Below are 15,935 nucleotides of genomic sequence, written 5' to 3'. Positions count from 1 at the left end.
TTCTTTGGACTGCTGCATATTAATATCCATCATTCATTGATATTAATCATCTTAAAACTCATTGCTGTAGTTTTCTACTCCACATCAGAAACAGTACAGACAGAACGAAAGACACCCTTATGTTATAACTTTGATGATTACTGGTGATGGCAGCCTGACAGAGAACTAAAGCAATATCACAAGTGCAATAATACAAACTCTATAAGAAGCCTAAACACTTTTTAAAAATATACATTTCTCAGTTTCATTAAATTACATTTCAAGTCCAAAATCTCACATTTGTTTCCAGTACAACACATCAAAACTCAAATTAAAAGTGTTTAGATGTACATTACAGTACTAAAACTATAATATATTTAATATTCATAGTGATTTATACCATCAAAACAGAATAGTATGTTACAAAGAACACCACAAACTATAAACAAACACAGTCAGCCTAACACTAATGCCCATGATGCATGTAGATGACAGCTGAGCAAAAGTGTTTATCGTTTTTATAATTTTGCTTAGTTTTAAAACATTTCTGAAATTTCGTTGACATTAAATAATTTTAAATAAGATAGCTGCCTCTGCTGAGCACACTGTATGGATTGCACTTCTTACAGTTCTCAACGTAAAATATTAAATAACTACTGCAAATGTGAGATGTTTGGATTATGACAAGATAATGTGCATATAACTTCCTCTGTTCTTCTGTTTTATGCATTGTGTTTTGGCGCTCCTTGGTTAATACCTGACAGGCCTCAATCTGTTTTTTTTTTTTTAAATTGGGCTTCAAAACATCTATCTATCTATCTATCTATCTATCTATCTATCTATCTATCTATCTATCTATCTATCTATCTATCTATCTATCTATCTAATTGCAACAGTGTAACTTATTGGCAGGACTAGACTAGCCATCAGGAGCCTTGGGACTATCTTTTAACTGATTTGGCCAAAATGCCCTACCATAACTTATCTTCAATGGGGGTTGAGCAAAAACTTAACATTTGTCAAAAATTTCGATCTCCGGTTTTCAAAGGATGTCAACGTTTTAGGGTCCCCTGATACTGAACACATCAATATCTCGATAATAGGTGTGTGTCTGTGTCTGTGTGTCACAGTTTCTTGAGGACAGTCTAGAGCTAAAATGGCTGGACGAAAAAATACCAAACTCGAAACTTAAGCCTGTTATGAGATGACGATGTGCTGATTAGTTTTTGTGCCAAATCGTGTGACGAGAAAGAGGCAATCCAGAGGAACTCTTAAATACCATAATTCTGCAATTAATTATGAATTCTTCTCGTCAATTGCTAATGACCTATTTTATAATCAGAAAGATCAGCATCAGAGCAGTAAATAATTACTGAAATGCTATAGAATACTTTGGGTAACTTGGTTTCTGGGGCGCAAAGCGTACTGATGCTTACATCCAATTTTTTTTATTTTCGGCCTGAACATAACATAACTGAACATTAAAAGGAGCTGAAATAAAACAAAAAAATAAGAGGAAAACGTTGATGGTGCAAAATTCACCAAAATCACACAGATTTATTTAAATCTACAACAGCATCAAGTGCAGGTAATCAACCATCCCAAATAGCTCAAAAATCAATGCCTTTTCCCCGACTCAATCCTTCCAACGATCCTTAATCTACCAGAAGTTCCTTTTCATCTAAAATAATTTAACAATATTTCTGTATGAAAGATATAGCCAATGCAAGCACTCCACACATCCTAAGTGTGGAACTTTACTTTTTCATTGTTTCTGTAAAAGTCATGTTGAAATGGAGGAGCACAATAAAAGAAAAATACAAAACTAATTTTCCGTCACAGTATATAAATTTTACCCTTACATTATACCTTTTAAAAATAATGTTACATTAGCTTGCTGTGCTGTTTATAACAGCGATATTTCCATATCCAGAAGGGGTTTAAACTTGTATAAGACATATTGAGGGAAGCAAGGTGTTAGATATTTGAGTTACTATTAGCTGAAAGGTTATTAAAATTATTTATATATTATTATTATTATTACTATAGCTCAAACAGGGGTATCCATGTAACAATATGGGTGTTAACATGTCTACCTATTTGTAATATTTTTTTTTTTTTATGTGTGAGTTCAGAGCTTTCAAGATCAGATGATAATTGTCAGAATTCTGATTAGACCCAGAAATTAATGAGCAGAAATTGTTCAGCATCCAAAAACTGTGGCATATTCTGCCATGTCCTTCTGTTTCTCTACAATCTGTTAACCAATGCCTACCATGTAATTGGCTTTGAACATCAAGTCCCAAATGGCCTGTGAATGAAGCTTCTCCATACTGAAGCTTGTGAAGAACAGGCTGAGGACCTCTGTTATACAGATACACAGGAGCACCTTGAGGCATGTATGCTCACTTCAGTTGAGAGGAATATTCTTGTTGGACTTGACTATGACTATATAATTGACAAGGCTGCAGAGAGCCGTAAACTCTTGCGCCATCTGTTGGTTTTCTAGACTAGGGTATAGGCATCTTTTAAATGGCACAGCCTTTTTTTTTTGTACATTGATGTTGTGGTTTGGGATTGTGAGAGATTCCTGGCATATCGAAGTACACACCTTATCTTCTGTATAACATTTTCATAAACCACAGTGCAGTTATTTGCAATGTGATGAGAATGAAACAACATACTCACAGTGATGTTCAGAGTACATAAACAAATAAAAAAATCACATACAACATTTTTAAAGAAAAATAAAAACACAATGAAAAAATAACAATACTTACAACCATACCGTTTAGCGACACCCAGCAATCTGGTGGAAAATCTTGGAGCAGTGGCACCAGGAACTGGAGACAACCGTCCCAGTGGCAAAGAAGAAGCATCATTCCAATGAGATTAAATATTCTTACCACTGCACTTGCCAGGTCATAGGTCATATGGAAGATCTACAAAAAAAATGAATAAATTAAATAAAGAAGTATGTAAGAGCACTTCAATCCAGTAGATGCAATATCTAGATTACTTTCTTTAAATAGTTGCAGTTTTCATACAGGTAATTACGTTTATAAAACTAATCTCCACATACATTACTGGCCCAACTTAGACTGGAGTTAAATTGTACATGCATAAACACACCTATAAAGAACACTGATTAAATAGCATTCAGAATGCATATAATAAAAGTAATCAAAATATTTGATAATACTTTAACAGAAGCATACTACAAGTTAAGAATCATCTAGTTACTCCTGTATCTTAAACAAGCATAAAATGCTGAAATTATTTTAAGAGTTGAAGAAGAATTCAATAAAATGAACAACCAAAAAAAAACTAACAAACCTAGTTTATACTGCATGTGTAAATACTACTGTGGTGGGCTGACGCCCTACCCAGGGTTTGTTTCCTGCTTTGTGCCCTGTGTTGGCTGGGATTGGGTCCAGCAGACCCCCGTGACCCTGTAGTTGGGATATAGCGGGTTGGATAATGGATGGACGGATGTATTCTGTTGTATTCAGCTTCACTCTGAATACTGATAAAACGTACACTACATTCATAAAATAAATAAAAAGCAGATCTGTCATTTATGACATCCTCACAGAAGAATCAAAACACTTATATTATGTTAGTATCATTTGGGATCTAGTGCATCTCTGCTTTTTAAGCCCTTGCAAAACTGAAGTAATTTTTCAGCAAAGAACAATTCATAGAACAGTAATAATAATTATGTCAATAGTTCAGTAATACTACTGAAATGTTTTAGATCCTGCACAATGCATCACAGTTGTACTGTACAATTTGATCACTCAGAAACAAATGAGGGTTTAGTGGCATACACACTCCTTCTTCCTGAGGAGCCCCATGAAGTGTTCCTACCACCTCAAAAAGACTCCTGTTACTCCAGTTCAAGCATGTAGTTCTTCACAAATGGGTCATTTGTTTACATATTATTTGCCCTAGACAGAAATTAAATTAAGACCTTTTTTTGTTCATCATAAAATAAGCATTCAGTAAAGAGGGGACATATTTTTGATACTATCATTTATTAAACAATTTTTAAGCATAAAAATCTTTTTCTTTTTCAAAATGTTAAAAATATTCTCAATAGTTATTGTGGTCAACATAAACATCTGAAATTGAAGTTGTTTTGTTAAACAATCAATTCTAATTCTTTTGAAGTAAAAGTCACATCAATATCACGCTGTGTTCTGGAGATACTAAGTTTAAAATGCACACACAGGTCCAGTGAAAAATGGCATCTTGTAGAAAGGCTGTGTCACTTTTTATTTTTTTTCTGGATATTGATACATAGAAAATCTCACACTTTTTTAAGTCTATATTCTAAGTTAGACTAGACCGGAAATGCCTGCAAAGGTTTGTAAGAATAGCTGTAGTGATTTTTGCATGATCCTTTAACAGACACAAATATATCTATGTATGTTGTGGAACGAGCCCCAGACACGGACAGGCAGACATGTTATTGATCACCACCATACGTTTATTTACAGTCTATTTACAAGTAAAGTGCCACACAATCCACAGACTCCCCTAAAGTCCAGGCCAACACCACACTATGCCTTTTCTTAAGGCCGCCTCCTTCTCTCTCCTCCAGACCTTGTCCTCTTCCACCCGACTCCAGCCCTGAATGAAAGGAGGTGGCCCCTTTTATAATCATCCGGATGTGCTCCAGGTGTTTCCCGGCAATCTTCCACCGACACGCCCAGTATGGCGGAAGTACCGGCTGCATCCCCAGAAGCACTCCGGGTGTCCCTGCTCTTCTTCCAGGTGTGGCAGAAGTACTGAGGTCCAGGGTCTTCAAGGCATTGGGGGGCCCCCTGGCGGTGACCACAGGCCCCTACAGGGTTGAGCTTAAAAGCCCTGTACTCGTGGCAACCAAAGGCACCAGGGTGGTCGCCCCCACATGGTTTGAGAGAGGCACAATCCCTCCTCCGGTCCTCCGAGGCATCCCAGCTGGGTTACCCCCCCAGCCATCTGCGACAATGTATATAAAACAAAAAAAAGTTCTCTGTCCATGCACGGGCATAGTGTTTTTCAGCATCCACAAGAGGACTGAAATATTTGATGAACAAAGGTGTAATGGCTAGTGTATTCAGTGAACAGAGGTTCCAAAATTCATGACTTGATTGAAACAAACAGACTTACCGTTCTAACATTGTTTCTATTTAAAAAAAACAGGCATTCACTATGCTGATTTTATATACTGGTGCATTAGAACAATCTAGATGAGAAAAGGCCATTCAGCCCAACAAAGCTTGCCAGTCCTATCCACTTAATTCTTCTAAAATAACATCAAGTCTAGTTTTGAAAGATCCAAAAGTCCTCTTGTCTACCACACCACTTGGTAGCTTATTCCATGTGTCTGTGGTTCTCTGTATATAAAAAAAAACTTCCCAATGTTTGTGTGAAACTTACCCTTAACAAGTTTCCAAAGGTTTCTGATCCATCTTGATCCACTGTGCTAATTCCCTTCATAATTTTAAACACTTCAATCATGTCTCCTCTTAATCTTATCTTGCTTAAACTGAAAAGGCTCAGCTATTTTAATATTTCCTCATAATTTATCCCCTGTAGCTCTGGAATCAGTCTAGTTGCTCTTCTCTGGACTTTTTCCAGCACTGTTATGTCCTTTTTGTAGTCTGGAGACCAAAACTGCACACAGTACTCCAGTTAATGCCACACCATTGCATTATAAAGCTTAACTATATTTTCCTTGGAGTTGTACTCTACACTTCATGTTATACAACCTAGCATTCTGTTAGACATCTTAATGGCTTGTTATCTCTGTCTGGCACAAGACAGTGTCAAATCCACTACGACTCCTAAATCCTTTTCATAAGGTGTGCTTTCAATTTTCTCACCTCTCATTCTGTATTCAAACTTAACATTTTTATTTCCTACATGTAATAACTTTTCATTTACTTACATTAAATTTCATCTGCCCCAAATCTGCCCAAACGTATATGCTGTCCAAGTCCTTCTATAAAGAATCAACAGATTCTAGATTGTCTGCCAACCCACCTAGCTTGGTATCATCTGCAAACCTAATCAGCTTATTACTTATATTACTATCCAAATCATTTATATGTATTAAAAATAGCAGCAGCCCTAGCTGTGACCCCTGTGGACCACCACTCTTAACTCCAGCAAATTCTAATAGAGTTCCTCACACCCTAACCCTCTGGTTCCTATGTCTGATCCAATTTTGCATCCATATATAAACAACACCCTGAACTCCCACATCTTTTAGTTTGACACCCAATCTCTCATATAGCACCTTATCAAATGCATTCTAATGTCAACATATATGCACCACTTTGATTTTATACATTTGTTGCTTCCTCAAAGAAATCCAGCATGTTGGTAAAACATGACCTTCTTCTTCTGAACCCATGCTGACTATTTAGGAAATCTCCTGTTCTTTCCATATGTTGCTCAATCAATTCCTTAATAATTTCTTCTATTAATTTACCAGTGATGTACGTTAATCTTACCTGTCTATAGTTGCTTAGATCTGCCCGGTCACCCTTTTTATATAACAGGATAATATTTACCATTTTACAGTCCTTCAGAATTTGTCCACTGCATGGTGACATAGATATTTCCTTGCAAATGTACACTGACACAGCCTTTCAGTAACTCCTGATATGCATAAATATTATACCACAATTTTCCTTAGAAAGGCACAAAGTTTTATTAAACAGCTCATAATCCTGCACAATTGTTTTTCATCATCCTTGAACTTGACAGGACCATTACATCTCACACTACTAGATTCATGACAACTTTTATTTCCTGTTATAAAAGCTACTCAACAGCTACACATATTGATAACTAATTCAATATTTCATGTACTCTGAATATATTTTTAAACATTTCTCATGAAATCTTCGGTACATACACGTTACTATAAAAACCATTAGGCCTGAGCTGCTGATGCTGATACATACTGATTTTGCTTTATGCATTCATTAGTCTTTCAGATTTCACAAGTATTTATTCTACATTGTGACCAGAGGTCTTCATAAGCAAAATAACATTCTTTATTTTATGCAAACTTCATATTTGACAATAACTCAATGGTGAAAATGAATATTAATAAAAAAAAATGACTATTTAAAAATGCTATAATAAGCTAACCACCTATATTCAAATATGTATTTAATTCTTTGAAATAAAATCTTCTTTAGAGTCTAAAAGATATATAAGCATCTTGGTTCTAATTACCAAAAATTATTAGAGATATTGTCTTGAAACCAACTTCCATAATAGTAACTAATTCATGCTTTATTTCTTATTTATACATTTCTTCATAAAGTACTTGGCAATTTGAGTTACTTTCTACCACGAGAAGCAATTGAGAGAACATAACTGTAGTCAGTGTGCCTCTGTTTGAAACTAAATACTTATTCAGCATCTTACAAGACAACAAAATCCCTATTTTAAATGCCACAAGGTTGCCCCATTTCACCAAATGAATACATTTACACCATAGGAAAGGTAAAATACTTGCTAGGGGTCTTGCTGCAAACTAATGGTTGAATCTTAACATGCAGTCTTGCAGATTCATGCCTTCTGGTCTCCATTTTAAAGGACAGTCAAAGGCCAGCCATGGGTCTCATTTCTATTTACTGTAGGTGTCTTATCCAGCAATGCAAATCAAAAGCTTTTTTGAAATACAGTAAAAAGAAAACTAAAGAGACATCACCATGTGAAATGCTAGAAATCAATAAAAAATCTGATGTAAATATTCATAAAAAAAGAACATACATATACATTCAAGAATAAATTTGCATTATGGCTAACTGAATTTGATTTTTTTAAAGGAAAATATCAGTCAATTATTAAGAAACTAAGAACTTGTAGATTCTCAAACAAGAAAGGACTATATTGCCTTCTCTAAATGAATACTGCATTACCTTTCAATCAATTATGACATTTTAAAAAACACAAAAGATTTAATATATCCATTAATAAACTTGGTCAATTCAATTATAGAGTAGCGGAGATGCATGGAGGTAGATCACAGCGGCATCAGGCAGAGGAACCATCTCTGGACTGGGCACCAGTATTGACTTGCTGATGTTTCAAATACATTTTTAATGTCCTTTCGTTAATAGAAAACACTGATATATAGAAATAATATTTATTTATTTAGTGCTTTAGAAACAACATCAAGGCTGACTAAAGTGCCATCCATCCATCCATAACCCGCTGAATCCGAACACAGGGTCACGGGGGTCTGCTGGAGCCAATCCCAGCCAACACAGGGCACAAGGCAGAAACCAATCCTGGACAGGGTGCCAACCCACCACAGGACACACACCAGGGCCAATTTAGAATCGCCAATCCACCTAACCTGCATGTCTTTGGATTGTGGGAGGAAACCCACGCAGACACGGGGAGAACATGCAAACTCCACGCAGGGAGGACCCGGGAAGTGAACCCAGGTCTCCTAACTGCGAGGCAGCAGCGCTACCACCGTGCCGCCCTGATTAAAGTGCTGTACAATAAAAACCCAACATATCAGACAAACAAAAACCAAACGGAAAAGAAACAGAAATACATAAACACATAAGAGCTGAAGAGATTCATAATAAAAAAATACACAGACAGTCAACATATCAAACTGGGTTAAAGGCCAGGGAGTAAAAGTGCATTTTTAAATAATATTTAAAGGCAGCAAATGAAACCTTTGCAGCTGCAACTGAAAAAGCCCGATCACCTTGGAGTTTGCATCGTGCCTTAGGAACACGTAAAAGCATCTGGGGCCTCATGTATAAACAGTGTGTACGCACAAAAATGTTGTGTAAGCCCGTTTCCATGCTCAATCACGATGTATAAAAGCTAAACTTGGCATAAAGCCCCGCACATTTTCACGCTAGCTAGAACCCTGGTGTATGCAAGTTCTCCACTCAGTTTTGTAAACTGGCGGCACCCAGCGTCAAAGCAGTGCTACTGTTCTAGTGTGGTTTCCATTTTTTTTTTTAGATCCACATCCCTGATGCAGCTTTATAAATACACTGAAATTAAACGCATATTGTTTATTAATTTAATGCATCTAAATGTAATTAACCTATAACAATAAAATGGTCAAACTATTCTAAATACCATAGCTGATTTAGCGTTGTTACTCTCACTGTGCCTTCTTGTTCTTCTTTCAGCTGCTCCCATTAGGGGTTGCCACAGTGGATCATCTTTTTCCATATTACTCTCACTGCACCACTTGGAATATTTATATCACTGTATCTGAGTGTGGAATCAAAGCTGTACAGAGGCTGATCAGAAAGAGAATTATCGTTATACAGCATCAAGCACACGCTGCCTCAGCCATGCTGTCTATTGAACTGCTCTCATACAGCAAACGCTTCAGAGCCTTTCCTCGCGGTTCAGAAACAGTTTCATCCCAAGAACTCTAAACGCACTCAATCAGTCCATCAAGTGCTCCTTGTAGAACGCTTTGTACTTATAAGTACAATTACCTCACTGTAAACTTGCAATACAGTTATAATATTGCACAACCTGAGCCATTTTATAAAGTGCGTATTTACTTATGATGACGATATCAGTTTTAAGATGAAAAGCAGCAAAATATGTTTATTATATTATACAGATAAAACTTTAACTTAATTTAAATAATCTATATTGTTAGTAAATAAACATGTGAGGACACGGTGCAAAGAGCTGGCTATCCGTTCACGGATTGTTCCTGCCTCGTGCTGTATTCTTGCTGGGGCTGGCGCGACACTGGAAGGATAGATGGAGAGAATACATGTACTATGAAGATATTTCAATGTTCCTTAAAAGTTCTGAAGAATCAGCGTTCTGAGCTTACAGATGGCTTAACGTATTTACAGAGCTGATTGTGTGGCGATTGGTTACTTGGAGAAAGAAAAGTAAGCACAGGAATTGGGGGTTAGTATGTTTGAAAGAGACAGTACTGCTGCAATAAATTATTTAATCGAAGGCTGCGCACAATGCAGCAAGCATCTTGCATGAAGCATGAACAATCACTGTGCCACCGTGTTCCCATGTTTAATAACATGCTTTAACTCCTATAAACATAGCAGTATACCAGTTCATACCGAAAATCATTTTTTATTTTTTTATGATATGGATTTTTCTTAAATTGCTTAGAGAAAAGCCAAGCAAAATGACACCTTTTATTGGCTAACTAAAAAGATTACAATATGCAAGCTTTCGAGGCAACTCAGGCTCCTTCTTCAGGCAAGATTTAATACAGAAACTGAAGTTTCCTGTGTTTATATCCACACACTAGGACAAGAAACAACAATGGTAAATCCTTAAATGAAAAATCTTAAATGTTTATATGTCAGTTACCTAGTAATCTGGAAACTGCACTTTCCTGGTACAGAATTCTTTACAGATGTTTGTGTGCCTGGCTGAGTGCCTAAACAACATTCAGAACGTGGTGCAGCAGGAAACTGTTTAAGGGGACCTTTTTCACTGCTACACCGCTAAACACATACAACAGAGTACATGCGTTAGTGGAGGTGTTGCACGGGGGCTCTTTTTCACTGCTACACCGTTAAACAGGCATGCAACGGAGTACATGCTGTATTGGAGGTATTGTGCAGTGAAAATGGACAGAGAACATTCTGAAACTGAAGCTGTTGCAGACGATAAAGTTGAACATGATGACACAGAAGAACTTTTGCTGGAAAAAGGAGTCACGTCTCTTGTCTGGAGATACTTTGGATTTAAAAGGTCGGATGTGGACCATTATGTTCAAATGTGTGAATACTGTTTCTGTACTACTGGATAATACTGCAAGCAAAGTTGTACTTCTTGTATTTTTTCAAAACTGTGTAATGTACCTGGGTACTGTGTAATAGTGTGACGACATGTTGTCTTTATTCTCGGCATTTCCACTTTAATCTCAACGCTTATGACAAGATTAAAGTCGACATGTTGACTTTATTCTCGTAATTTGTCATTAAAGTAGAATATCGTAACCTCCATCTTAAAATGAATATTTAATTTACTAGATTTTCTCAAACCCCGTCGTAAGTTATGTAGCACATTAAATGTTTTGTGTTAAGTGTTTCCCGAGCCATGTTAATTGCTACGTACTTCTTAAACTGACTTCCTCTTGCACTAAGAGGAGGCGCAGGCAGCACACAGAATACATTAATTTCATGATATTCCTGCTCCCTGAACATTTAGAATGCTAAGATAAATACTTGATATAATTTTCATGATGAAATGCATTGAAGCATGTATTAATCATGTGGGGGCACAGTGGCAGGGAGGTTGCACTGCTGCCTCGCAGCAAGGGGGTCCCGGGTGTTCTCTGCTTTGAATTTGCATGTTTTTTTGGTGGGTTTACTCGCCGTGCTTCAGTTTCCTTTCAAAGTCATGTAGGATGTGGGGTTTTGTTATGCTATATTGACCCTGCTAGTGTATGTATTGCTCGTATTCACCCTGCGATGTGCTGGCGCCTCGTTCAGGATTTGCTCCTGCTTCGCACACAATATTTGCTGGGATGGGTGCAAACCTGAATGGATGGCATATTTAAACATGTATAACGAAGAATTTTTTAAAGTTCTGAACACTCCATGGTCTAAGTTTATAACTAGTTTTAATTTCACAAAGACGTTTATCGTGTGGTGATTGGTTATGTGGAGGAAGAAAAAGGATAGGAACTGGGGATTTAGTACATCGGATAGAGACACCATGAATGCAATAAAGAAAGCCAACTCAGAAGAACATCCATTGATTTCCGTGTTCGTGTCTCTCTGACCACCAGATCACAAACCCAACATTTGGACAATATTTAAGTTAAACCTGTGCAACACCCATTCATACATCCAGTTTTTTGAAGGCTCATCACGCCTGCCATAAAGTTTACATTGAACGTACACCTGGGGACCCTTTACCGCGAGAGAGCAGCACTACCGCCTCACTACTGTGCATGTTTAATACCTGCTTTAATGCATTTCATCATGAAAATGATATCAATTATTTATCTTAGCATTCTAAATTTTCAGAGAGCAGGAATATCATGAAGTGAATGTATTCTATGCGGCAATCCCTGCCTGTGCCTCCTCTTAGTGAGGAGGAAGTCAGTTTAAGAAGCGCGTAGCAATTAACAACTCGGTCAGGGATCACAACACAAAGCATTTAATGTGCTACATTAAGTTATGAAGGAGTTTGAGAAAATCTAGTAAATTAAACATTGATTTTAGGATGAAGTTTAGTTTACGACATTCTACTTTAAAGTGAAAATAAACTGAGAATAAAGTGGAAGTCTCGACATATAGTTTATTTTCTTCACTGTGGCCCTAAAACGCTTCCATAGGGCTATACCACAAATAGCATTATAAATGCAAATTGCAGTTTTATTATTTATGTATATAGTTTAGCTTGAAGCAAGGTCCATATTAATGTAATTTGCCTTAATGATGGTTCATTTGGTAAAGATGTCTCACCAAGTTGCACTTGTTTTATTTTATTTTTATTTGGTGAATACTGTGTAATGCTTGAAGTCTTGAAGTAATAGTATTATTACTGGAAGTTGCTCTATTATTTATTTTATTATTATTATTATGTATTAGTTTAAATATTATGCAGTTTAATGATGGTAAAGTTATTTAAAAAGTCACTTTAATGTGTCAGTGGATAGAAATTGTTAACATTAACAGAAAGTGTAGTTGGTTTACAAAAAATACTCACTATTTATTCCTTTCCTAAGGCATGTTCAGTGCAATACAACTTTTGACAAGCACCTCTGAATATTTTATTAAGTCTAAATGCCTGTTTGGATGTTTGAAAATATGTTGTCAAAATTTTATCTTAAGTTGTTTGCAAAATTTGTTCAATAAAAAGGTTCTATATTTTGACTGCAACTGTCATGCAATGTGATTCCTCCTCTTCATTAGTGCCAACCCCTTGATTACTTTAATACTTGTATGCACATTAAAATGTTTTTTTGTACAATGTACAATTCTCATGACAGTGGAATAATAATAATAATTCTTTGCATTTATATGGCGCTTTTCTCACTATTCAAAGTGCTCAGCAATTGCAGGTTAAGGGCCTTGCTCAAGGGCCCAACAGAGCAGAGTCCCATTTTGGTATTTATGGGATTCGAACTGGCAACCTTCCAATTGCCAGAGCAGATCCCTAGCTTCAGAGCCACCGCTCCACCTTAATAGGTTATTCTTAGCCAGTCTTTGTAGTAATTGCAGTGGAAAATGTGGCTAACATCCTCTCATGCATGGGAAAAAAATACTGTTGAATACCGTGAAACTGGTATAATTTTTAAAAATACTGTGATATAGAATTTTAGTCATACTGCTATAATATCACGAATGTAATGGATTCTGTGTCCTGTCGGAGGACAAGAAAGCCTGTTTAAGAAGCACTTAGTGATTCACACACATAGAGCACATAGAAGATCAAATACAAAACAAAGCATTTAACATGCTACTTTAGTTACGATTGGATTTGACAAACTAGTAAATTAAACAATTTTAAGATGAAGTGTTTTACTTTAATGACAAAATAAACTACGTGATTAAAGTTGACATTTCATGCTTTTCCCCACTGTGTTCCTATTTTTTTTTCTCTGTATCCTAATAAGCTTTTATATGACACTCAGACGGTGGGCTACAACTCGCCATTTCACGGCGACTTTGATATCTGCCAACTTCTTTTTTATTTCGGGCACTGTGCAACTTTGTGAACTTGAGCTTTCGAGTTTCTCTGACACTCTATGTCACTCGATCAACTTCCTTTTGTTGTTTATACCACTGTTAAAACCAAAAAATAGTAAGTTTTTCCTTGCCTCCACTTGGTATTCACTGAAATTCTTCTATTTCCCCCCATGGTTTTGCCACTGCCTTTTCACAGAACGCTGAGCTTAAGGGCTATTTATATTGATTTGCATATTCAAAGAAGCATATTTCTGGGAGGATTTTGGGCAGTGTCAGCAGGCGCATGCACGTGCATTACTTTTCACGCTGACTGGGATTTATGGAACAGAAGTATATGGAAGTTGGCAAACGCAGAATTATGCATCTGGATTTTTTTGTGCGTACGATCATTTCCGCTTTTGTCCTTATGCCACGTTTTAGCGTGAATTCTACACACGCTGTTATGCATGAGACCCCTGGTCTGCTGACCTTAGAGAGCGAGATGGTACATAAGGGTGCAGCAGTTCTGACAAATAAAATGGGGTACACCATTAAAGGATTTAAAAACAAATACAAGGATCATAAAATGGATTCAGAAACGAACTGAATGCCAGTGGAGGGAAGTCAAAATCAGGGTAATGTGCTCATGCTTTCTTATACCAGTTAAAAATCGAGCTGCAGCATTTTGCATCAGCTGTAGGTAAGCAATGGAGGCCTGGCTAATTCCAAAAAGAAGTGCATTGCAGTGATCTAGACGAGACGTTATAAAAGCATGGATCTCTGTTTTAAGGTTGCGTTTAGACAAAACAGGCTTGATTTTTGAAACCCGCCTCAACTGGAAAAACCAAGATTTTACCACTGCATTCACATGGCTATCAAGTTTTAAAGTGGAATCCATTTCCACACCTAAATTTGTGATTATGGATTTCTCAAATTGAGCCACAATGGAAAGGTTGATGCAGGGGGTCCTGCTGGTGCCATTGGATCTAAATAACATGACTTCTGTCTTGTTCTCATTAAAATTTAGAAAATTTAATGCCATCCAATTCCTTATGTCAATAAGGCAATCAAGCAGGGGCTAAACAGAACATGGACCTGGGTGCTTCAAAGGGAAATAAACCTGACAGTCGTCTGCATAAAGATGAAAGGAAATACCTTGTTAATATAATATAAAAATAATATATAATGTAAATAATATATCATGTAATCTCCTATAAAACCATACTGTATCATCAAACAAGGAGAAAGCAATCCCCCATATGTATAATATTTGATATTGCAGGATTCAAGGCAATGATGTCATAAAAACTATAAAAGTAAACATTATAACCTCTAAAGAAAGAACAGATATGATAGCACCTCGATAACATCTAATTAACTACAAAAAAATTAAGTGCCTGGTTTACACCACTGCACAATAGGGACTCATCTCTTTAATCATTAGTTCTTTGGAAAACAGATGAGAGGACTGCATCCTCTGGGTTTATATTGTTCAATGAAATCTGTTGAATGGGTTCATGAGAAGGCCACAGTAGTTTAACTTCTCCTTATACTGAACTTTTGTTGGTAGCATGGTTTTCACTTCCTCTGAAAAAGCCTTATAAATAATTGATGCTAATGTATCTGGTTATTTTTGTTTTCCTGTCCTTCCATTTTGGAACACTTATCCAAAGTTTCCCTACTCTCATAGAGTTTTGACTTCCCAAAGGGCCAAGAATAAATGGATAACTTCAGTCCTCATTTTGTGATAATGTCTATTTTTATCCTTTACTGCTGAAGCTTTTGTCAAGAGCTACAAGGTAGGGCATGGAAGCAGGCTCGGATTTACTTCTGTCCTCTCAGCAGTACTCATCCATTCAGTTAAAGCTGGCTAGTCTTATAATAGCAAAAGAAAATCTGGATTAAGAAGCACAAGAGTCACTTACCTCACAATACCAAGTGCAAAGGTATTTACAGATTGCATTTGCATCACAAGGTCTGTTTGCATACATTCTAGCAAACAATGTTTCTTTACTTAAAGCATAATGTTTAATAAAAAGACATTTATGTGAAAAGAATGGCACAAGAGTCTTGTGTGACTCCTTGAGCCTTTTTTGCACATCACAGTGAATGGTATTATACTGTGTTTAAACAGCAAACCTCAAAAGCAAACCTCAAAGCCACATTCACTCTAACACTTATGGCTCACAAGTTTTAAAACCCTGGTTATAACACCATGTGATGTGAAAAGACCATAAACAACTCAAGCTGATAATGTGAAACCCAGTATGGTTATATATAGAGAAG

The 15,935-nt window shown here is 36.6% G+C and overlaps 1 protein-coding gene across 2 annotated transcripts in view; it reads right to left on the bottom strand.

Moving 5' to 3' along the window:
* The window catches only part of LOC120527272 (potassium/sodium hyperpolarization-activated cyclic nucleotide-gated channel 1), a 346,712-nt gene that overhangs the window by 197,141 nt on the left and 133,636 nt on the right, over positions 1-15,935 (bottom strand). For both annotated transcript variants that reach the window (XM_039750499.1, XM_039750500.1), the window contains exon 3: positions 2,760-2,921. In XM_039750499.1, the coding sequence (XP_039606433.1) occupies positions 2,760-2,921 (162 nt within the window). The remainder of the gene's footprint in view (positions 1-2,759; positions 2,922-15,935) is intronic.

Source organism: Polypterus senegalus, chromosome 4 (assembly GCF_016835505.1).
Source record: "Polypterus senegalus isolate Bchr_013 chromosome 4, ASM1683550v1, whole genome shotgun sequence".
NCBI classification, from domain to species: domain Eukaryota; kingdom Metazoa; phylum Chordata; class Cladistia; order Polypteriformes; family Polypteridae; genus Polypterus; species Polypterus senegalus.
Note: the sequence above shows the minus strand (reverse complement) of the source record. Positions and strands in the feature narration are given on the sequence as shown.